The 25355-nt window shown below is 43.3% G+C and overlaps 1 protein-coding gene across 1 annotated transcript in view; it reads right to left on the bottom strand.

The window, feature by feature from the left end:
- Nucleotides 1–25355, bottom strand: part of PLEKHG7 (pleckstrin homology and RhoGEF domain containing G7) — a 68763-nt gene that overhangs the window by 1132 nt on the left and 42276 nt on the right. The window contains exons 7-12 of the mRNA XM_018049016.1: nt 17037–17211; nt 15349–15464; nt 14907–15000; nt 10204–10283; nt 7705–7858; nt 332–429 (exon numbers count right to left, since the gene is read on the bottom strand). Of these exons, the coding sequence (XP_017904505.1) occupies nt 332–429; nt 7705–7858; nt 10204–10283; nt 14907–15000; nt 15349–15464; nt 17037–17211 (717 nt within the window). The remainder of the gene's footprint in view (nt 1–331; nt 430–7704; nt 7859–10203; nt 10284–14906; nt 15001–15348; nt 15465–17036; nt 17212–25355) is intronic.

The raw sequence follows: 25355 nt of genomic DNA, 5'->3' as shown, positions 1-25355 counted from the left end.
GCATCATACTGTTTGCATACAGGGCTTTGAAATTGATTACAACTTAAAAGCATGCAATCCAAAGCAGTTTTACCCTCATTTCCTATAGACCTCCCAGAAGTCAGAGGCAGCTTCTGCTGCAGGAGAAACAAGGGAGGCTGTGTCAACACTGGGGATGTAAGAAAACGGTCAGTGCTGAGGTTTCTGAGCCTGATGTGGTTAGACAGTCATATCCTTCCTGTCCTACCAACTTGACAAAACTTTCCTTTCACTGTTTCTTAGTGAGTTTGGAGTGAGATTTTTTTCCCTCTTATGTCTGAAGAATCATAACCTACAAAGCTGAAATACATACCTTGATGTTTTCCGTTTGGGCCTGTAATAAGAATGCCGCTATACATTGTCGGTATCTGTTTTCATGTTGTATGAGGAAAGCATTTCTCAGCCCAAAGACTAGAAAAAGATTAAGGACAAAACAACAAAGCATTCAATATGAAATCCATAGTTTCTCAGCCTAAGAACCTGGATTTTTGTTTATTAATGTGTGGGAGTTTTCTGTCCTATGTCGATGAGAGAGCCCACTTCACTATGCAGACCTTTTCTTCCTTAGCCAACAACTTCTGGGACTTGATGAAATACATTTGTGGCTTAAGTGATGGGAAATGTGTTCCTCCCGAAGGAAGAAGCTTAGCGTATTAGACAGACTTTGTGAAAAATAATCAGTTTCTTTGACCACTACCCCCACCCCCGGCACTCCTTTTCTTGTACTTACAGGGAAGTTAAACATCAAGAGAAGGGTTAAACAAATTAAGATGTGGCGAACATACGAAAACCACCTGAATGCTTCACAATGGTCCAAGAAAAGCGCCCCCCCCCCAAAAAAAAAGGACTCAAATAAAATCCAACATCCACCAAAATTACGTGAAATGTAAAGCAAAAACAAAAAAACGTTGGCATGGTTTCTGTGTTTGAAAAGAAATGGTCTGTTGTGTCGTTTCCTAGCAGATTTCCCTGGGAAAGCAGATTTCCTTTCTTTTTATTAATACAGCTGGAGCTCTTAAAATGAAAGTTTGTCCTTGAATTATTTATACAGCACCAGTTCGGCAGCCTATATATTCTTTCTATAGTCAATTTATGTCTAGGAACAAAGCCAAACCAGGTCATACCAAGTACTACAGAGAGGAGGAGGATAGGGTGCCCCTTCCTGGCTGATCATTATTAAGCTGATGCTTGTTCACAGTCCTTGTTCCTATTCCTTGAAGTTCGTGGATTTAATTCATACTCATTGAGGCAAGTTGAGCCTCATTTCGGAACTGAAGCAAATACGAGACTTTTATTTTTTTAACTGTAAGAACTACTTAAGTCTTACAAACTATAACAGTCTAGCCCTCATAATTCCTAAATTCTACCACAACAAAGCCTGACAAGGTCATGAAATTCTGTCCAGCTTTTCTGGGGTCAGAGAACTTAAACCTATTAAAATGACTTTCTGGAAAAAAGATCTGGCTGTGTTTGTTTAACTGCCCGATTTTTCTCCTTATAAATTCCCTGCAGCAAGTGAGGCTTTAAAGATCAGGTGATGGTTCTTGGCTGGATTTCAGAATCCATTTTCCTCATAACTGTATCTGTAGTTCTCAGTTATTTAAAGTATCCCTCATCTGTTTGGTTTGTAATATGACTACTAAAGATTTCATAAGCAAAAGTACCTGGAATGGTGAGGCTTATCAGATAAAAGAAGGTGATAATAAATAAAAAAAGGAGTAGCGCTTTTCTCCCTGATGTTCTAATATAATGATTAACAATAGCTGACATCATTTATTAAGCACTTACTATCACTAGGCACAGTGCTATGTATTTTTTCCTTATTGTCATTTAAACCACAGATCGACTTTATAAGAGGTCAACTTACCCCGAGTCACCAAAACAATCTTGAAGAACCACCTTGGTGCTGCAGGAATCAATGCTCCCCGACCCCAGACTAGACTGCAGTGACCAAAAGAGTATGTATGGTTCCAGCACAAAAACAGACACAAAGATCAATGAAAGGACGAAAGCCCAGAAATAAACCCATGCACCTATGGTCATTTAATCTGCAGCAAAAGAGGCAAAGATATATAATGGAGAAAAGACAATCCCTCCAATAAAGGAGCTGGGAAAACTGGACAGCTATCTGTAAAAGAATGAAATCAGACCACTACCTAACACCATATACACACCAAAAAAACACAATCTCAAAATGGGTTAAAGACTTAAAAGTAAGACTGGATACTATAAAACTCCTAGAGGAGGAGAAGGAAATGGCAGCCCACTCCAGTACTATTGCCTGGAAATCCCATGGACAGAGGAGCCTAGTAGGCTACAGTCCATGGAGTCGCAAAGAGTCGGACACGACTGAGCGACTACAAAAAAAGAAAAAAAAAAAAAAAAACTCCTAGAGGAAAACATAAGTGGGATGCTCTTTGACAAAAATAGCAGTATTTCTTTGGATTTATCTCCTAGAATAATGGGAACAAAAGGAAAAACAAACAAACGGGACCTAATTAAATTTAAAAGCTTTTGCAGAGCAAAGGAAACCATAAACAAAAAGACAACCTACAGAACAGGAGGAAATATTTGCAAATGATGCAGCTAACAAGGGGTTCATTTCCAAAATAAACAGCTTATACAACTCAGCATCAAAAAAGCAAATAACCTAATAAAAAATGGGCAAAAGACCTAAACAGGCATTTCTCCAAAGGAGACATACAGATGGCCTACGGGCACGTGGCAAGATGCTCAACATCACTCATTATTAGAGAAATGCAGATCTCAGCTACAATGAGGTGCCACCTCACAAAGGGCGGAATGTCCGTCATCAAAGTCTACAGACAGCATCAAAGTCTACAGACAGTACCTGCTGCAGAGGGTGTAGAGAAATGGGAACCCCCCTACACCACTGGTGGGAATGTAAACTGCTGCGTCCCCTGCGGAAAACAGTATGGAGGTTCTACAAAAAACTGAGAACTACCCTATGACCCAGCACTCCTGCTTCTGGGTATCTATCTGGAAAGACAAAAACTAAAATTTGAAATGATACCTGCACCCTAATGTTCATAGCAACACTATGCTAGTAGCCAAGACATGGAAACATCCTAAATGTCCATCAACAGATGACCACACACACATATTACTCAGCCATAAAAAATAATAGTGTCACTCCCAGCAACATGGATGGACCTAGAGAGGTGTAAAGTGACATCTTAACAGAGAAAGACAAACACAGTGTTTCTTATGGAATCTAAAAAAGGCATACAAATGAGCTTATTTACAAAACACTCAGAAAAAAAAATCTTAATTATCAAAGGGGAAAGGTAAGGGAGGGATATATTAGGAATTTGAGATTAACAGATACACACTACTATATCAACATCGTGTCTGACTCTGCAACCCCATGATCTGTAGCCTGCCAGGCTCCTCTGTCCATGGAATTTTCCCAGCAAGAACACTGGAGTGGGTTGCCATTTCCTCCTCCAGGGGATCTTTCCGACCCAGGGATGGAGCCTGCATCTCCTGTGTCTCCTGCACTGACAGGTGAATCCGTCACCCTTGTGCCACCTGGGAAGCCCCACTGTATCAACATATGAAACAGATGAAGAGGCCTTCCCTGGTGGCTCAGTGGTAAAGAACCCACCTGCCAGTGCAGCAGACCCGGGTTCGATCCCGATCCAGGAAGACCACACATGCTGCGGGCAGCTCAGCCTGAGTGCCACCGAGTGGGCCTGTGCCCTCGAGTCCAGGAGCCGCAACTCCAGAGCCCACATGCTGCAGCCTGCCAAAGCCGGCTGCCCTAGGGCCTGTGCTCCGCAACAATAGCAGCCACTGCAGTGAGAAGCCTGCACACTGCAGAGAGCAGCGCTCACTTGCTGCAGCTAGAGAAAAGGCCACGCAACAGTGAAGACCCAGCACGGCCAAAGATAAACACAATTAAAAAGACATAAGCAACAGGACCTACTACACAGTGCAGGAACTAAATTCTTCGGTACCTTGTAATAACCTATAGTGGAAAAGAATCTGAAAAAAAGGTGTGTATATAAAATGGAATCACTGCTGTATACTTGGAACACTGTAAATCCACTATACTTCAATTAATAAAGTCAACTAATTCCAAATGAGGACACAGATTAGGTGTATTTTTCTAAAGTCACACAGCTTGTGAATGATATAGCCAGGATGTGAAACTAGGTTTCTGTCACTTTAAAGCACAGTCCCTTTTTTTTCCGACTTTATTCTGTTTCACCCTACAGCTATTCTGACTCAGGCACTGTATCCAGACAGTTAAAATAATGACCAATGTTAGTATTTAAAAACGAAATGGTAGTGACAAATTAAAAAGTAACAAAACATGGTGAAGTATGGTTTTAAAAAGGTATTGATTTTATTTAAAAAAGAAAGGAGAAAAAAAAAGGAATACAAAAGAAAATACATGCATCTCCCAAGGGAATCCTGGGATGCCAGGTTTCCCAGAGTCCAGCTGTCTGGCGTGGCTGCGGCTGACTTGAGCCCAAGCTGCTTCCCTCTCCTGCTGGGGGATCACACATCTTCCTCCGCTCACATCCATACATCCCGGCAGAATCTTCTAACTATGGCCACTCCAGTAAGAAGGCTGTGTCCCTCTGAGATGCCCCTTTCTAAGCTTGCTCAGGAAAGCTCTCTGGTTTATGCAGATTTTGGCCTCTGCTCTAAGAGGCCTTAAGGCCCGCCTAGTTGTTTTTCAGCAAAGCCTCTATTTCTCCTAAGTAGAACAGACAAGGGAAGCAGAAGGCTCTAGTCTGGATGCAGGGTCCTCCCACCCCACTGGAGCCCGGCTGCTCTTGGAGAGAGTTTGGATACATTCAGGATTTAAACATTCAAATATACAGCCTAGTTACATAACATACTGATGCACAGGGTGGCTATTATTATTACCTGTTGGTGTCTTCAGGGTGCAGTGTTGCTGTGCCATGTATAGGCTGGTCCCCTGCTAGTGAGTAGGGACCAGCTAGCCCAGGGCTGCGGAGAAGGCAATGGCACCCCACTCCAGTACTCCTGCCTGGAAAAGCCCATGGACGGAGGAGCCTGGAAGGCTGCAGGGTTGGACACGACTGAGCGACTTCACTTTCACTTTTCACTTTCACGCACTGGAGAAGGAAATGGAAACCCACTCCAGTGTTCTTGCCTGGAGAATCCCAGGGATGGGAGAGCCTGGTGGGCTGCCGTCTATGGGTCGCACAGAGTCGGACATGACTGAAGTGACTCAGCAGCAGCAGCAGCAGCAGCCGCATCCCAGGGCTGCTGCGCTGGGTGCTTCAGGGCTTGCCCTGTCCTCCCTGTCCTCCCCTCCTTGGGGCAAGAAGGCACTCTCCTCCTGCTGTCTTTGCTGGTCTCCTATGAGCCTGTACCCAAGGCAGAAAGAGGCCTGCTTCCTTTCGAACACTGCTGCCTCCCACACAGTACTACATCAGCCAAGACATCCTTCAAGTCCCTCGGAGACCCAGGGCTTTCCTGATAGGATGTATTGATCTTTCGTTGTTCTGAGGACTCCATCTTTGTGACTCCAAGGCACTTACAGAGTGTCTGGTTCTCAGGAAATGCTTGAAAAACAAAAATATATATTTCTGATCTATACACGTGTGTATGTATGTACATACACATATTTATGTTTATTTCTGGCACTTTTCTATAGAGCAATTGCAGTAAAATATCTCAGGCCTTCCTCGCATGTCTTGGTTTACCAGCGCTTTAACAATAGCTTTGGTACTAAAATGATTAACAGACCTAGTATCAGCCATCATTTATTGAGTGCTTTACCTGCATTATTTAATTCTCATGACAACCAACTGGGGAAGATATTATCTTGATTTTATCAAGCTGAATTATGAACAAAGCTAGTGGAGGTGATGGAATTCCAGCTGAGCTATTAAAAATCCTAAAAGAGGATGCTGTTAAAGTGCTGCACTCAACATGACAGCAAATTTGGAAAACTCAGCAGTGGCTGCAGGACTGGAAAAGGTCAGTTTTCATTCCAGTCCCAAAGAAGGGCAATGCCAAAGAATGCTCAAACTACCATACAATTGCCCTCATTTCACACACTAGCAAAGTTATGCTCAAAATCTTTCAAACTAGGCTTCAGCAGTATGTGAACTGGGAAACTTCTAGATGTACAAGCTGGGTTTAAAAAAGGCAGAGGAACTAGAGATCAAATTGCCAATATTCGTTGGATCATAGAGAAAGCAAGGGAATTTCAGAAACACACCTACTTCTGCTTCATTGACTACACTAAAGCCCTGGACTGTGTGGACCATAACAAACAGTGGAAAATTCTTTAAGAGATGGGAATACCAGACCACCTTACCTTTCCCCTGAGAAACCTGTATGAAGGTCAAGAAGCGACAGTTAGAACTGGACATGGAGTAACTGACTGGTTCAAACTTCAGAAAGGAGTATGACAAGGCTGTATACTGTCACCCTGTTTACTTAATGTCTATGCAGGGTGCATCATGCAAAATGCCAGGTGGATGAATCACAAGCTGGAATCAAGATTGCCAGGAGAAGTATCAACAACCTCAGAGAGGCAGATGACAACCACTCTAATGGCAGAAAGTGAAGAGGAACTAAAGAGCTTCTAGATGAGGGTGAAAGAGGAGAATGAAAAAGCTGGCTTAAAACTCAACATTCAAACAACTAAGATCATAGCATCCAGTCCCATCACTTCATGGCAAACAGATGGGGAAAAAGTGGAAACAGTGGAAAAATTAGGGTTAGGGGTTAGGGTTAGGGTTAGATTTTATTTTCTTGGGCTCAGAAATAAGTATGGATTGGTGACTGCAAACATGAAATTAAAACACTTGGTCCTTGGAAGGAAAGCTATGACAAACCTAGACAGTGTATTAAAAAGCAGAGACATCACTTTGCCAACAAAGGTCCATACAGTCAAAGCTATGGTTTTTCCAGTAGTCATGTACGGATGTGAGAGTTGGACCATAAAGAAAGCTGAGTGCTGAAGAATTTCAATTTGTAGGGCTGGAGTGCTAGAGAAGACTCTTGAGAGTCCCTTGGACAGCAGAGAGATCAAACCAGTCAATCCTAAAGGATATCAACCCTGAATATTCATTGGAAGGACTGAGGTTGAAGCGCCAATATTTTGGCCATTTGATGCAAAGAGCTGACTCACTGGAAAAGACCCTGATGCTGGGAAAGACTGAGGGCAGGAGGAGAAGGGGGCAACAGAGGATAAGATGGTTGGATGGCATCACCAACTTAATAGACATGAGTTTGAGCAAACTCCAGAATAGTGAAGGACAGGGAACCCTGGCATGCTGCATCCATGGAATTGCAGAGTTGGATATGACTTAGCTACTGAACAACACCTGTGGCTTAGAAAATTTACATATTGAATTGGACAAAATGTTTAGAGGTTTTCCCATAAGATCTTACAGAAAAGCCAGAATGAACTTTTTAGCCAACCCAATACCTTGCACACAGAACCACACAGTTAGCAAAGGGCAGAGCTGGGTCATCCAAGTGTTGGAAGCAAGTCCTGCACTCCTTCCATAACTAGCCTGTAGAATGGGTGATATTTAACTACATGGAAGCTCAGTATTATCTTTGTTGAAGATTTAAATTGGATTCATGTCTTGCTATCAAAAAAGGCCAACGTAAAACTCTGGGATGGCAAAGAGATGAGCTGAATGATGCATGTAAGACACATACCTGACACGTGGAGTGGCTCGAGACCTCTGACAACCAATCTGTCTAGTGGAATGGGCTGATCAATTACTGTACACGAACCACCTTCTTTGATTACTGTTTGCAGCTCAGGAGTAAGTGAAGGGCACATTAAACCAGGGTCTGAGCCTCCAAGTTTCTGAAATTTAGGAGGAAATAATGCAAAAACAGGAAATAAATACTGACACACATACTTACAGCACATCCTTAAACAAACTGATTTTTAGAAACAATTGTTTGAAATCCAGCTTACTACTCTTTTAGGATCTTGAAAAGCATTTCCCAAAGTACACAGTGATTTAAAACACAGTGTTTCTGAGCCCCAAGTTTAATCACCTGAATAAATAAATGGTCAATTCCATAACTTGGAAACATTAAATCACCATCACATCACCAGAAAGATCTTTATTTCAAGTATCCCTCTGTAGTACTGAGTTAAATGAATGAGAAAGAGGAGCCTCATCTGGGCCCACTCTATCTATGGGATCTTACACTAAAATCTAAATAAACAGATTGCATGCTCTATGATTTATAAATAACTGAAATTGTTTTGAATATATATGCTAAATTAAAAGAAAACAGATGTCAAAAATTGTGATGTACATGAAGCAATTTGCGCACTAAATAGCAAAGAGAAATGAAAACACAACATTCTTTATTTCTTTTTCCAAAAAAATAAATGGCACCTGATGTCTTCTCTGGGTGGTTATTTCTGCTCCTGTGAAGTCAATAAAATTCTCAGATTTATCAGACAGAATAATTTAAAGGGGAATTTAAAACAGGTAACATTCCTTATTTTAGAATCAAGTTGTGAAGCATGGAAGCAGAATATTATAACATGGTCAGTAATGAGTCACGGGCTCTGATCTGTGCCATTAGGTAAAGAGAAGGTAAGCTGTGCTTAATGTCAGGTTTTGGAAGGGGACAGAGATTTTTTTTCAGGGCTTGACCTGTTCAGACATGCTCGTCTGGCAGCTAAAAACAGGAGGTCATCCAAGTTTCGAAACTGACTCTTAGTATCTCCAACAGCCACTCCCTCCCCAACCAATCAACTATTCACAGATTGATTAATGGGTATCTATTTTATTGCTTGTGAGCTAAGTCATTTCAGTTGTATCTGACTATGACCCTGTGGACCGCTCTTCTGTCCACAGGATTCTCCAGGCAAGGATACTGGAGCGAGTTGCCATGCCCTCCTCCAGGGGATCTTCCTGACCCAGGCCTTGAACCTGCATCTCTTACGTCTCCTACACTGGCAGGCAGGTTCTTTACCACTAGCACCAAGTGGGAAGCCCATTTTTTTCTTATTGCATATAGGCCCTTAAATTATTTAGCTTAACTAACCAACAGGCCACTTTCCTGGTGGCTCAGTGGTAAAGAATCTGCCTGCTAATGCAGGAGACACAGGTTTGATCCCTGGGTCAGGAAGATCCCCTGGAGAAGGAAATGGCAACCCAACTCCAGTATTCTTGCTTGGGAAATCCCAGGGACAGAGGAGCCTGGTGGGCTACAATCCATGGAGTTGCAAAAGAGGTGGACATGACTTATCGACTAGGACGACAAACAACAGAAACCAACATGCCATCCAGAAGCTTAGAATATTAAAATACCGAGAGATCTAGTCTCATGATCTTAACATCTGTGTCAGGCAAGCTATTGAGTAAAAGAGTGAGTGGGTTAGAACATTAAGTATCTCTGATGGCCAAGGAGAAACTGCAGCTCTTCCCACCTCTAAGGGCTGCAGAAAAGGCCCCTTCCTGAAAGCCTTGCATCAGTCAGGGAACAGACCGTGAAATGGGAAAAGTGGTGGACCATGAGACCCGTGGCTTAATGGGGAGTAACGACAACAATACTAACAATTAATACTTAAAGAGAAAAATCCCTAGTCTTAGAAGAGATTTTGTGGCTCTAGCCCTTGGTGACTCTTTTTTCCTGTGATGCCAACTGTACATCTATTTGGCATCTGCAGTTGTTAATTACAGGTAGACTCTGAGAGACCAGAGCCCCTCCCTACCCGCACCTCCCTACATCATCACTTCTCAGGAAGGAGGTGCCCTTTCAAACGAGAATGCATTTGGCAGCATTTGGTTCCAAGAGGCGCCCGGCTCCGACAGCTTTCACTGTGGTGGACAATGTGGATGAGAAAAAGGCTGACATGGACAAAAGGATCTCCATTTCATTTGTCAAGGCTGGCCAGGCATAAAGTCCTGCGGCTTCTGGGACTCACCTAAAAGTATATGGACTTGAGTCATTCTATAACTACACACACCCTCTGGCATCCTTATGAAATGGGACTCGCTTTTGTTACTGATGTTTCTCAGTTCAGAACTCTATGATGGAAAAAGCCAATATTTTTAAATGCCTCCATTTTATGGAGGGTAAAGTCTGATTTGAAGTACATGATTTTTTTCTCTTTTTAACAACTTATTCAGAAATATCTCTAAACTCATTCAACAGACTTATTTAGAAACAACAGACTTTTACCTTTTTGTTGCGCTTAGTTTTCGTAACTAAGAGGAAATCATCAAAGAGAAACAGATAAACATCTAGGAATCTTGTGCTTTCTGAGGAAAGAAAGAAGATTAAATTGGGGCTGGAAGTAGCAAGCAAAAGTTTTTTTTTTTTTTTTTTTTTTCTTTTTAAATCAAAGAAACCCTTTAGAAAACAACACAGAACAGGTATCTGGGTGCAGGAGGCTCAGGACTCGGGGGGCTCCAATCATGTGGGTCAGAAAACTGCATTACAACTGAGCTGATTTCTCCCTAAAGCAGAGACCTGATGTGAGCTCACACTTCCAACTTTAAAGATATTAGTGACGCATTTCATGTGGATCTGAGATAACCTGGGTGATATCTGTAGCAGTTGATCAACAGTACACCAGCATTTTTGCCTCCTGACTCATCTGGGTGTCACTGGCAAAGGTATACGTTACTAGAGAAAAGGCACTTTGTCATTGCCGTGGACTGAACTGCATAGCCCCCCAATTCTTTGTGGAAGTCCCAACCCCCATTGTGTACATGGACTAAGGAAGTAATTAAGGTTAGATGAAGGCTTAAGGGAGGATCCCGGTCTGGCAGGGTGAATATCATCCAAGACACACCAAGGCATGCGCGCTCTCTCTCTGCCACATATGACGCTGAGAAAGCTGGAAAAAGAGCTCTCACCAGGAACCACATCAGTAGGCAACCTGATCTTAGACTTCCAGCCTCCAGCACTGTGAGAAATAAATGCCTCCTGTTGAAGCCGCCCAGCTGGCTGCATTTTCTTATGGCAGCCCTAGCTGATGAACAGAGTCATTAAAGCAATTTTTTCCCAAGTTTTCCAATGTGCCTATACACGTTTAAAGTCTTCATGTAGCTTTATAGTTACAACCTTTTCTTAATATCACTTTTGATGATAACTGAAGGCAAATAGGCTTTTCTGCTTTTCCCTAAGAAGGAGACAGCAGTAGAAAGGAAAAGTATTAGAGAGATCGCTCCCCTTCTGGATTTAACTCTATCCCTTAGAAATTAGAAAAAGAAATGGTTAAAATTTAAATGATTTTAGAGGAAAGGGTAGTCTTTTCAGAGGGTGATGTGATAGGCACTTAAAGGAAATATAAGAAAAATCAAGTAAATATTTTTTATTATTCTATTTGTTTATATTATTCTAGAAGTTCTTTCTTGTATACCCTGGAAATACAATGTCTAAGGTTAAATTAATAGATAAAATATCTAACACTCCCCTTCTTTAAGTTTAGAGGAAAGATACTTCCTATATTTGCCCAGAAGAGAAATTAGATATATTATTTAATCTTGAATTATCCTTGAATATTTTTTAGGTGTTTTCCATCTCTACTAGAAACTCCTTTTGGCAAACTGGGCTGCGGCAAAGACTGCCGGTGGTCCCTCAAAAACAATTGTTATTTTGTAGTAATGAAATCTCCAAGTTTTAGTGGGTAGTTGTTTACTTGTGAACAAGTACAGGTGCCAGCTTTCCTTGTAGCTGAATGTGACCAAGTGACGAAATTCTGGCCAATGGGATATGAGTTAGAATGCAGGCAGAATTTGGTCACTTGGTCACATTCAGCTACAAGGAAAGCTGGCACCTGTATTTCCAAGCAGCCAACAAACGTTGAGCACCACGATGCATCAATGATTAAGGCAGAATCTTGCCTTCTAAGAGCTTTAATTGTAATAGAAGCAGACACATAATAAACACAGACAACATCTGAGATAAATTCAAGAACTGACAGTGCTAAAGGAAATATGGGATTATGAAAAAGGATGACTGAAGAGGGGCACTGTAGGCCTAAAGCTAGAGTATTCATATTTACTATCCCAGGAGTCTGAAGCTATGGGTCACACAACTAGCTCTGAGGCTTACTAACTTGTGCGGTTCTAACTCTCACAGAGCCTGAACTGGGGGTTCTCATCGCACTGCTCGCCTTCCCTGGTGGCTCAGCTGGTAAAGAATCCGCCTGCAATGTGAGAGACGTGGGTTCAATCCCTGGGTTGGGAAGATACCTGGGAGAAGGTAAAGGCTACCACTCCAGTGCTCTGGTCTGGAGAATTCCATGGACTGTATAGTCCATGGGGTTGCAAAGAATCGGAAGCGACCAAGCAGCTTTCACTTCATTTCCTCGCACCGCTAGGGGACGGAGCAGCACCACTGGCTCGCCCAGTTCTGCAGCAGCGTGAACGCTGTTCTCTGGGTGCCACAGCTAGCTACTTGGCCATCACGCTGGCCTGAACTTCACTCATTTTTCTATTTAGAAACACCAATCTGTGGGGAGCAGTGCATTTGTGAAGGTTATGTGCCAGCATGAATTCTGATGGGAAGCTGGTTAAACTTCCAAAGTTATAAAAACTTGTACCTTCTGGGAATGAGAAAATGCACTTATTTAATCTTAACACCACAATTTTTAAGGCTAGAAGAAATTCTGAAACGCATTAGTAGTAGGTATCACTGTTATCATTGTTATTACCATCGTCATCACCAACATTTACAGAAAAGATTAAGGAAATTTAAACAATTTCCCCAAAGCCCACCGTTGGTGCTAAAGCCCCTAATTCTTGGTCCAGTGCTTTTCCCATTCAAAACAATATCCTATTTCTTCTAATATTATTACCCCCACCACATTTCCATGCCAACTCTGAGTCAAAGTCCCAGTGACTTTAAACTTGGTATGATGACACCTCTCCCTGTGATGATACCTGACTAACAGCATATACTGTTGGACAGGAGCCTGGTGTTACTAATATTTACACAGGTCTTCCTTTTTGATCCACACCCATTTCTAACATTTTAGGATAGGCTAGTCCAACTCACTGTGTTGGGGAAGTTGGTGGACACAGGGAAGAGGTGAAATAAAATCTCTGATAATTCCAGGTGGAGGCCAAATTTTGGAGGGAAAGTCATATGACTGTACACAGAACTGTGTTTTGCCTCCTTACTTTAGGTTTTGGTTGGATTTGGCTTTGTCACAATGTTATTTCTGAAATTGTAAACAACATTAAAGAAAGTGTAAAACTGTTATCTTCTCAGAGGCAAATGGGGGCAGGGGGCGTCTGCAGGTGGAGAATGGTTGAAAAACAAAGGCCCAGGCTCTTCCTACCTCACCTGCTTCGCTGCGGAGCCTTCAGGCTGGTCTCTCTGCTTTGTCTCCTCCACCCACTTTGCACACTGCTTTTCCGACCTCCTTCTTCAACAACTTTCAACCCTATTATGTCCCTGCGTGAGGACTCAGTGGCTTTCTGCTTTCTGCAGTTTCCTGGCTGGGTCCCTCTGGCTTCCAAGGCAGTCGCTAAAATTCTGGAGGCCAGCTAGGCTGAGGCAGCCTGTTGGCTTGGGTCTGAATGCGGCCATTAACTCACCAAGTGCCCTGAATGCGTTATGGAACTTCCCTGTATTTGTCCTGTGATACAGGATTAAATGTAATTTCTCGCACGACTCACTGGCAGGAGAAAATGCATGCAAAACTCCTTTGCTGTGAAACATGAGGCGTGTCTATCTTCCTGAGTGGGCAGGAGTTATGTCCCAAGCTGACATCTAACACTATCTTGAAACTAGAGCAGGTTCTCAACAGATGTGTACTGAGTAAGGACTTACTGCCCAGCACCCCCTACCGACAAGATCTCAGACGGCTATAAACATGCAATCCCACATCCCACAGGGCTTCACACACTGTGGGTGCTCAAGTGAGGGTTTGTGAAGCAATGAAAGCAAATCTTACTTCAGCTGGGCAGCCCTTTCTGATCATATTTACTGAGCGCTGACTCTCTACCAACTATTCTTTCAAGAGCTACCAACATCCATTAGCTCACTGAACTCCTCACAACAAAGAGGGGGAACTGCAGCGTGGGGAGACTGCTGGCCAAGCCTCCAGGTTGCAGAGGCGGCAGAGGTGGAGGGGGAAGGGGGCACACCCTCCTAGCCATGGGGGAGCCTCCTCGTCCAGGCAGCCTCTGCCTCCAGGCCTTTTCTCGTGCTGTGCTTTTCACTCCGGCTGTCCTTCCACTGACCTAACAACCTTCTATTCGCCAGAGTCCCCCTCCAGTGCCACGGGCCACAGGGAGCCCTTCCGGGATACTCCAGCACTGCGCTCACTTTCGGATTCAGCCCGCAGGTCTGCTTACTGTGGCGGAGCTTCTCAGCTCGAGGGAAAGGCTTATCTCGAATAGCGATTCTCTATCCTCCAGTCCTGTGCAGCACAAAGTGTGTTACATAGCAGATTCTCAGTCAACACTGACAGTCTGACCGCCCAGCTCAGTGAGGGTGGGAACAGCTGATGTCGAGGGTTTACCAGATTCCAGACCTTGAGCTTGGAGAAGGAAATGGCAGTCCACTCCAGTGTTCTTGCCTGGAAAATCCCACTGACAGAGGAGCCTGGCAGGCTACAGTCCATGGGGTCGCAAGAGTCGGACACAACTTAGCAATCACCACCACCACCACCGCCACCAGACCTTGAGCTAAGCTCTTCACTTGGAGTCCAGTCTTATAAGATACATATAGTTATGCCATTTTAGAGTCACTCTGTGGTCTGATCAAGCTGGAGTCTGTGTGACTCCACGGGATGCTCTCTGATTCACATCTGCTGTCACCTTGGCCACAAGCAAATGCAATTCCTGCCACCCTTCTATTAGCCACAGTCGGACAAGTTACAAGGTAGCAAAGATGTTGGGTTTGTAAAGGAAGCAGTTATTTACCTGCAAGAGTTAGCTTTCCTTCATAGAGAAGGTGTCTGTTGGTTGGTGACAGGATGTTTTCTGCCATGTGTTCTTTAAAAATGTGTTTCAGGCACTGGGAAAACAAGGGAGATAATCAAAGAGATGTCAGTGATTAGAAGACAGCATGTTCCAGGAGCTGGGGCAATGCAACTGTCTACAAAGCTGGAGACATTTGGAAATGCCAGTAAGCGGACACGGGGCTGGGGAAGAATACGCAAACCTCTTAGGAGGACCAGCCTAGGAACAGCGTGATGAGGCCAGCTGCCCCACCACACACAATGCCACGTGGATGAAGGCTTTACATCTACAAGATTTATAATTCTGGTGGGCAGCTGGGCACTATGTAATAAGATTAGTGTATTTCCACCCAAATGCCAAACTTCTGGAAAGGGATGTATGTTCTAACTGATCCCTTTTGTACCTCTGGAATGAAAAACCTTTTATCTCGATCCCAAAGTGGAGGCCACACTACAATCTCCTGTAGATGTCTGAACTTTTGAAAATTGTCAAGCCACTTCACTTTTCCTTCAAGATCCCCTAAAAGACAAGACACATCCAATATTTTTAAATGCATGAGACATTACAGCATAAAATTTAACCAAGATCCACAGATCTCATTCAGACACTGAACCCCCTGGAGCCAGACTATATCTGAGGTTCATTTAACATTATTTCTCGCTGTTTGAACACCTTAGAAAAACTCACTAATTTGAAATCAGCCTCTTGCAGAGAAAATGAAGCTGAACTAATTCAATAAATTGTAAACGTGCATTTTTATTTCAACAATACTAATAATGCTCCTGGTAGCTCTCTCATATTCCCTACATCATACAGCTGGGTATTACAGGAAGGAAAAAAATCAGACTAACAAGGACAAGCATATCTTTTTGTCTTAATCATAAAATACACATTTCCTTTATGATAAAGTTGATTATTTCTTTTGGTAAGAACGTATTTTTTCTTCAAAGTTTAGTTTGAAGAAAAGTTCTCTTCAAAGAACTTTTGAAAACAAAGAAAAGTTTTCTTTAAAGTTCTTCAAATATTAGTTTCCCAATATTTTTGATAACATATTGCTAGTGAGGTTTTGAAATGATTTTTGAAAATGTGGAGGGCAAGTCATAGACCCACAGAATCGATGGTTAGGGGAATCTTTGCAAATTCACTATCTTTAAGCTCATAAACTTAAAGGAAGGCCACAGGGATCTCTTTCCTCAACAATGAAAATTCAGATTTTATTGAGAAATTCCTGGAAGAGATGTTATTATCTTCCTCACAAACCCATCAAAATGAGTAATAATCTTCAAAATTACTTTAAAATTTTAAAAATCTGTCTTTAATTGAATTTTCTGTCAATCAATTTGATAAGCTTAATTCTAGTTCCTTGTGTCGGTCATTAGAGAATTTGAACAAAAACTTAAAAAAGGGAAAAAACTAATTGAGTGGTCATTTTACTTTTAACCATGAAAAGAAAAAAATATCATTTCTGTACAGCTGATAATTATCAATTTGAATTGTTCCTTTTTGATGCTCCTTAGGATATCTTCTATTTGGATTTGACTATACATAGCTACCCAAACAGACTTAAATTATTACAGGGCTTGTTCTTTTATCCCCTAATTCCAGTTCTAAATATTGCAGTTGGCATTGTATTTAGATTGGCCCTTGATTTCAGTGACCTAAAAAAAAATGACGGTGGTAATTTATCCTCCGGAAAGGCTTTTCATACTGTTTACTTCCATTTGCTTTGTGTGTGGGTTCAGTATGGATGTTAAAAACAAAGTGCCTTCATCATCTGGGAAGTACAAGTTTTCCTGCCTGAATTCACATCTGAAAACCTCGGAGACGAGCCACGTCCTGCATGAACCCTTAGGAGTTAAAAGAGTTCTCACAGGGTTGGCCAGGATGTGAGTGGAGCCCATTGTCTTGAGTGTGTCTGAATTACACTGCAAACTCAAAGTCAAATCCACATTTCCGAGAGTCAGTGACCTCAAGCCAACGGAATTACCTCCTAGGATGGAAGCCCAGCTAGTTCCCAGGAGCCACAGGGCCCCTCAACTCTTTGACTAAAGCTGACACTGGAGCTCTGGGTCCCTCATCTCAGGGACTTACGAATTGACTTTTCCACCTTTTCCTTGATGGAGTAGATCATGATTTTCTCCGTAGAGTCTGTACTCCTTTTCCAGATATTCTTCAGCAACAAGGGGTATCGAGTCAGCCTGTGTAGCGGGGCCACGAGCAGCTCAGGTAGGTGAAGGCGTCTGCACTGGTCATTTTGCTCACACCACTGGGGAAGGCAAAACCAGGCCCATCAGAACATTGCTTCTATCGGGGCACTGAGGAATCTGGACACAAGAAAACCTTAGGAGATCTCACTCAGTAATGACATAATACCCCTGTGAGCCCGCTGGGAAAAATTATAAGGACTGAATATTCATTGGAAGGACTAGATCTTGCTTTTGAAAATCCCATATTAAATCCTCTTCAGTTCAGTTCAGTCGCTCAGTCGTGTCCAACTCTTTGCGACCCCATGAATCGCAGCACGCCAGGCCTCCCTTTCCATCACCAACTCCCGCAGTTCATTCAGACTCAACGTCCATCGAGTCAGTGATGCCATCCAGCCATCTCATCCTCTGTCGTCCCCTTCTCCTCCTGCCCCCAATCCCTCCCAGCATCAGAGTCTTTTCCAATGAGTCAACTCTTCGCATGAGGTGGCCAAAGTCCTGGAGCTTCAGCTTTAGCATCGTTCCTTCCATAGCAAGCATTTATCTACTAGTACTGAAATCAGGATCTCAAATGGGTTGTTTTTTTTTTTCTTGGCAACATGCTTAAGAAGTATTATGCCCATATTCCAGCCTTGTTTACCCTTCTGACCGACTGCAGTTTTCCCTTCTCCTCCTCCCAGGCCCTCGGGGTTGATTTCTGGGTTTGCCAGCTCTGCTGCCTCCTTTGCTGCAGTGCAGTTAGGAAAACTGAGAGTCAACACCGGATGGGGAGAAGGGAAAAGGAAGGGGTTTTGCTTGCTGGGTGAGTTCCTTAACTCTCCTTTGTTGGAGGGAATCAGGATAATGAGAAAATGAGGTTGGAGAGGCTAAACTGAGCTATATCATATAGAAGAGAGATGAGAAGAAAAAAGACACAGACGGTTGTCAATAGGGAGAGTTTGTTCAAGAAGGCGGCTGCCAGGTGTACATGCAATGGAGAAGACATGAAAGGAAATTTTAGTGAGTACTGCTACAAGTCAGGCCTTACAAATGGCTGAGACAAGAAGTGAGGCAAAGGAGAAGAGGAATGCAGAGTTCCAAAGAACAGCAAGGAGAGACAACAAAGCCTTCCTAAGTGAACAGTGAAAAGAAATAGAGGAAAACAACAAAATGGGAACAGACTAGAGATCTCTTCAAGAAAACCAGAGATACCAAGGGAACATTTCATGCAAAGATGGTAACAATAAAGCACAGAAATGGTATGGGACCTAATGGAAGCTGAAGATAGTAAGAGGTGGCAAGAATACACAGAAGAACTGTACCAAAAAGGTCTTAATGACTCAAATAATCAAGACGGTGTGATCACTGACCTAGAGCTAGACATTCTGGAGTGTGAAGTCAAGTGGGCCTTAGGAAGCATTACTAGGAACAAAGCTCATGGAGGTGACAGAATTCCAGCTGAACTACTTAGAATCCCCAAAGATGATGTTGTTAAAGTGCTGCACTCAATATGACAGCAAATTTGGAAAACTCAGCAGTGGCCGCATGACTAGAAAAGGTGTTTTATTCCAATTCCAAAGAAAGGCAGTGCCAAAGAATGTTCAAAGTACTGCACAATTGCACTCATTTCACATGCTATAAGGTAATGCTCAAAATCCTTCTAGCTAGGCTTCAATAGTACATGAATCAAGAACTTCCAGATGCTAAAGCTGGATTCAGAAAAGGCAGAGGAACCGGAGATCAAATTGCCAACATTTGTTAGATCATAGAGAAAGCAAAGGAATTCCAGAAAAACATCTACTTCTGGTTCATTGACTACACTAAAGCCTTTGACTGTGTTGATCACAGCAAACTGGAAAATTCTTAAAGAAATGGGAATACCAGACCACCTTACTTGCCTCCTGAGAAAGCTATATGCAGGTCAAGAAGCAATAGTCAGAACCAGACATGGAATAATGGACTGGTTCAAAACTGGGAAAGGAGTACATCAAGGCTGTATATTGTCACTCTGCTTGTTTAACTTTTATGCAGAGCACATTATGAGAAATGTTCGGCTGGATGAATCACAAGCTGGAATCAAGACTGCCAGGAGAAATATCAATAATCTCAGATATGCAGATGGCACCACCTTAATGGCAGAAAGTGAAGAGGAACTAAAGAGCTTTTTGGTGAAAGTGAAAGAGGAGAGTGAAGAAGTTGGCTTAAAACTCAACATTCAAAAAACGAAGATCAATGGCATCCTGTCCCATCACTTCATGGCAAACAGGTGGGGAAAAAATGCAAACAGTGACAGACTTTATTTTCCTGGGTTCCAAAGTCATTGTGATGGTGACTGCAGCCATGAAATTAAAAGATGCTTGTTCCTAGGGGAAAAAAGCTATGACAAACCTAGACAGTGTGTTAAAAAGCAGAGACATCACTTTGTTGAAAAAGGTCCATATGGTCAAAGCTGTGGTTTTTCCAGCAGTCACATACAGATGTGAGAGCTGGACCATACAGAAGGCTGAGCACCCAAGAACTGATGCTTTTGAGCTGTGGTGTTGGAGAAGACTCTTGAGAGTCCCTTGGACACCAAGAGGATCCAACCAGTCAATCCTAAAAGAAATAAACCCTGAACATTCATTGGAAGGACTGATGCTGATGCTGAAGCGCCAATACTTTGGCCACCTGATGCAAAGAGCTGACTCACTGAAAAAGACCCTGATACTGGGAAAGACTGAAGGCAGGAGAAGGAGGAGGCGACAGAGGATGAGATGGTTGGATGGCATCATTGACTCAATGCACGAGTTGAGCAAACTCTGGGAGATAGTGCAGGACAGGGAAGCCGGCGTGCTGCAGTCCATGGGGTTGTGAAGAACTGGACACAACTTAGTGACAAGAATACACGTGGAAGCCACAGCCACCACCCACCCCATTTTGCTGGCTCCATTCTCTTCTTTGGAAGAAGAGAGCTCCTTCTCTTTCTTCCCCTCTCTTCCCTTCTCCAGCTTTCCCCCTTTCCTCTCCTAGCCTCAAGCTTTGCAATTGTCCTTGTCTTCCATACCCTCCTACCCTAACAGCTATATCACATTTCTTCTAAAAACTTCCGGACTCTTCTTTATAGGAATTCTGCCATGCATGATCTTTCCCACTTCCCCACCTACAGACGGCAGGTCAGAAAAGTGAGCCCAGAGGTGCATGGAGAATAGAGCTCTAGGGGCCAGGCTTTAAGGCTGAGGGACCACCTCCCCTCTCTGCACCTCAGACTCCTCTTCTATAAAATAGGAGCAGGTATTAGATGACTTCCTAGTTCTCATCCAGCTCAAAATGGTTGTGATCCTCATTGGGGCTGAAGGGATGCAACCCCAAGGGAAGCAGAGACTGCAGCCATGAAAGGGCTAGGAGCAGGAGTGGAGGGAAGAGGTGTGGGAAGGCCGTCGTGCTCTGTGGCCTTCCGTTTAGTTCAGTCAGTTCAGTCGCTCAACTGTGTCCGACTCTTTGTGACCCCACTGACTGCAGCAGGCCAGGCCTCCCTGTCCATCACCAACTCCCAGAGATTTAGTGGCTGATTTCCATGCTGAGTCACTGGCAGCAGCATTCCAGCGCTACCTGCTGGTCCTCATGGGAAGCTGGGGAGCTCCAGTAATTCATTTCTTATCAGCAGTGAGGGATTCCCTCAAAACACACAGCCCTGGGTCACTGCTCCAAATTTCCATGCTGTGGGCAACAGCTCTGGAGGCCAGCATCCACTGGTGTTCAGGGTAAATATAAAAGCACTGACTCTCCCCTAGACACCAATCAGAAAAGAAATACCAGTGGTAAATAATTTAGACAAAGATCCAGGCAGAGATACACAAAATATTTATAGTGTTTGAAAGGTCTCAGAAGAGGAAAAAAAAAAAAAAAAGAAAAGATATTTGATGATTCTAAAAGTGAAACTATAACTTTTTCTTTCATTTATCTGTTGGCTTTACTTTTCATGTCTATTAGGGAAAGAAAAGAAACTCTGACATGAGAAACTGGATATAAAAGTCCTTTTCCTGGATGGGTCTAGATGAGTGGAATCTGCTTCAGCTTGATAATAAATTTATATATAGTTGGGAGATCAAGATAGTGGAATAGAAGGACATAGACCTCACCAACTCCCACAAGTACATAAAAAATACATCTACATGTGTACCAGTTCTCACAGAATACCTATTGAATGCTGGCAGAAGAGCTCATACAACCAAAACTGCCAGGAAGATCACCATGCAACAAGGGAGGATGGGATGGGACCTGTACTGCTGGGAGGGAGCTGTGAAAGAGGAAAGATTCCTTGCCCTAGGAACAAACTTTGCTGCCTAGATCAGCCGGAACAGAACAGAAGCTTCAGAGGCTCAGAGAAGAATGCAGCGATTGGCTTAAGCAGGTAGAAAAGAGAGACCAGCACGCCTGGTCTCAGCCACCTTGCTGCACTCCCCAGCTCCATGCATGTGTCTGGGAGCACAGGTTGGGGCTGGGTGCTGAATCTTGGGTTTCAGCGCACAGCTCTGGGGAGAGGACTGGGGGTGGCTATGCAGAGAGAGCCTGAAGGGGCCAGAGTGTAGACTGGGTGGCAACTGGGGCTGTGTGCGGGATGAAACTTGGGTCTACTTCAGAAGCCCTCTTGTTAAGGAGCACCTGAAGGGAGAGGTGGGGCCCCAGCAGAGCAGCCCCACAGAGTGCTCACAGCGGGCAGGGCTCTGCGAGCACCTGAGTGCCCGCTGTTGCCCCACACAGAGGTGGGGCTGAAATCTGAGCCGTATCAGGAGACCTTGTGACTTTAGTGGATTTACGCTGCCGCTGCCTTTCTAAGCTAAGTGACTGTGGGACATCCGAGCAGAGGACTGACGCTCCCATAGCTGGGGCAAGTCCAGAGTCAGCAGCTGCGAGTTTTGCGGGTACACGGGTACACGTACGTGGAGGTGGGGCCAGGGTCTGTGCTCGTCCCGTAGCTCTGAGGGGGTCGAGGAGCATGACCTCGGGCAGCTAAGAAAGGTCCTGGGGCTTGACTTCAGGGAATCTGTGCCTACAGATCTAAGCTGGTGGCTTTACGAGCACAGCACCTGAGGGACATCCAGGTCAACGGCCTGCATTCCCGTGGCTGAGGAGGAGGTGAGGCCCATGCCAACAACAGTGTACTCTGGAAGCACACACGGTGCGTGACAGACACCATGGAGCGCACTTCAGTGGATGGCTTCTGATGAGGAAGACTCACGGCTCCTCCCCCAGTAGCTCCAGGCCTGCCTACCTCACACCGCAGCTTAGAAACAAGACAATCTGGGGGGCTTCTACTCCAACTGGGGAGCAGACTGCGCTCCCAACAAAGCTGTGACAACCACAGACCAAATAGGAGGCTCTGCTCAACTTCCAGTGCAGGTTCTAGTCACCAGAAAAACAGTCACACTCCCTATGAAGGGGATAACAACCAGCGTACAAGGAGGGAAGAAACGGCAGGTGCCCATTCTAGATGCAGCCCTTGCACCCAAAATATTAAGACTCACTCAGACTACACAAGGATGCTCCCACATAAAACCAACTCTTCAAGAACATAGGAAATTACTGTTTCTCCTAAATCCAGGGGCAAAGAAATAAAACTGAAACCAAGAAGCAGAGGAACTATTTCCAAAAACAGGACAGGAGAAATCTCCAATAAAACAGAATGCTCTACCAGATTCTGAGTTCAAGAAGAAGATAAGGCTTCCCGGGTGGCTCAGTGGTGAAGAATTCACCTGCCAATGCAGGAGACATGGGTTTGATCCCTGATCTGGAGTCATGAAGCAACTACAGAGCCCACGTGCCACATGCTGCCGAGCCCTTGTGCTGCAACTACCAAACCCACTTGCCCTTGGTAGAGCTTGTGTTCTGCAACAAGAGAAGCCACCACAGTGAGAAGCCCACGCATCACAACTAGACACTAGCCTCTGGTCATGGCAATGAGCTCAGCAGAGCCAAGAATCAGTAAAATTATGAAAAGAAAGTAACAATTAACAATTAAGAAAGGGCACTGAGAGAAATGCAGATCACTTTAGCAAGGAACTACTAATAGAAACTATAAGGAGAAGCCAGTTAAATGAGAAAATGTATATGCTGAGATGAAGGCAAGCTAAAGGCAATAAATAACAAACTAAACATTGCAGGGTTTCCCTGATGGCTCAGCAGTAAAAGAATCTGCCTGCTAATGTAGGAGACATGGGTTTGATCCCTGATCCAGGAAGATTTCACATGCTGTGGACCAGCCGAGCCTGTGTACCACAACTAATGAGCCAGCGCTCTAGAGCCTGCACATCACAACTGCTGAGCCCACACACCTCTACTACGGAAGCCCGCATGCCCTAGAGCCCATGCTCCACAAAGAGAGAAGCCACGGCAACGAGAAATCTGCGCACCACAACTAGAGAGAAGCCCCCAGTCACCACAACTAGACAAAAGCCTGTGCAACAACAAAGACTCAGCACAGCCATAAGTAAACAAATAAATAAATGTATTAAAGAAACAATGTAGGTCAAATAACTGATCTAGAAGACACAATAATAATGGAAATCAATCAGAAATGTAGAAAGAAAGTCAAATGAAAGAAAAAAAGAAAGTAAAAAAAAAAAAGAGAGAGATATGGGATAATATAAAGTGAGCTGATCTACAATCTAACCTACCACTGGAAAGAAACAGAAAAAGAACAAATAAAGCCTAAAGTCAGCATAAGGAAGGAAATAATAAAAAGTCAGAGAGGAAGAAATAGAATAGAGATCAAAAAATAGAAAACAAAACAAAACCAGTGAAACCAAGAGCTGGTTTTTTGAAAGGGGAAACAAAACTGGGGCTTCCCTGGAGGCTCAGTGGTAAAGAATCTGCCTGCAATGCAGAAGATGTGGGTCTGATCCCTGGTCAGGAAAATCCCCTAGAGAAGGAAATGGCAACCCACTCCAGTCTTCTTGCCTGGGAAATCCCATGGGCAGAGGAGCCTGGCAGGCTGTAGTCCATGGGGTGACAAAAGAGTCAGACACGTTTAATGACTAAAAGAACAGCAACAAAGCAAAATTCACACACCTCTGGCCAGGTTCACCAAGAAGAAATGAAAGGACCCAAATAAAACAAGAAATGAAAGAGGAAGTATAACAACTGATTTTGCAGAAATACAAAAATCTGTGAGAGACTACTACAAAGAATTATATGCCAACAAACTGGACAACCTAGAAGAAATGGATAAGTTTTTAGGGACAGACAGCCCACCGAAACAGAATCAAGAAGAGAGAAATAATTTAAACAGATTGATCACCAGAAGTGAAATAGAATCTCTAATAATAATAATAATAAAGCTCCCAGACTTCCCTAATGGTCCAGTGGTTAACAATCTGCCTGCTAATGTAGGGACATGAATTTGAAACCTGGTCTGAGAAGATTCCACATGCTTCAGGGCAACTAAGCTCAAGCATGTGTTTGCTGAAACTAAAAAAAAAAAAAAAACAAACAATCCCCTGCAAACAAAAGTGTAGGATCCAATGAGTTTGCTGGGGAATCCTGCCAAACATACAATGAACTTATACTAATCCTTTTCAAAGTCTTCTTTAAGACTGAAGAGTAGGGGATACCCCAAAGTCATTCTATGAAGCTACCGTAACTCTGATACCAAAACCAGAAAAAGACACTACGAAAAAAGAAAATTATATGTCACTATCTTTGATGAATACACATATAAAAATTCTCAACAAAATTCAGCAAACCGAACACAACAGCAAGTAAAAAGGATAATAAAATACATGATCAAGCTGGATTCAACCTAGAGTCACAAGGACAGTTCAACACAAGCAATACACCACATCAACAAAAGAAAAGACAAAAAACCCCCATGATCATCTCAACAGATGCAGAAAAAACATTAGATAAAATGTAACATCCACTTATTATATATAAAAAAACTCTCTAGAAAGTGGGCACAGAGGAAACCTACCTCAACATAGTAAAGGCCATATATTACAAACCCACAGCTAACATCATTTGCAAAAGTGGAAAGCTGAAACACTTCCTCTAAGACTAGGAACAAGTCAAGGATGTCCATTCTTGTCACTTTTATTCAACTTTAGTTTTAGAAGTCCTAGCCATGGTAATCAGAAAAGAAACAGAAATAAAAAGGGACTCAAATTGGAAAAGAAGTAAAAATGTCACTGTTTGCAGATGACAGGATACAATATATAGAAAATCCTAAAGATGTTACCACAAAAAAGCTAGA

This window comes from Capra hircus, chromosome 5 (genome assembly GCF_001704415.2).
Source record: "Capra hircus breed San Clemente chromosome 5, ASM170441v1, whole genome shotgun sequence".
In the NCBI taxonomy this organism is placed as follows: Eukaryota; Metazoa; Chordata; class Mammalia; order Artiodactyla; family Bovidae; genus Capra; species Capra hircus.
Note: the sequence above shows the minus strand (reverse complement) of the source record. Positions and strands in the feature narration are given on the sequence as shown.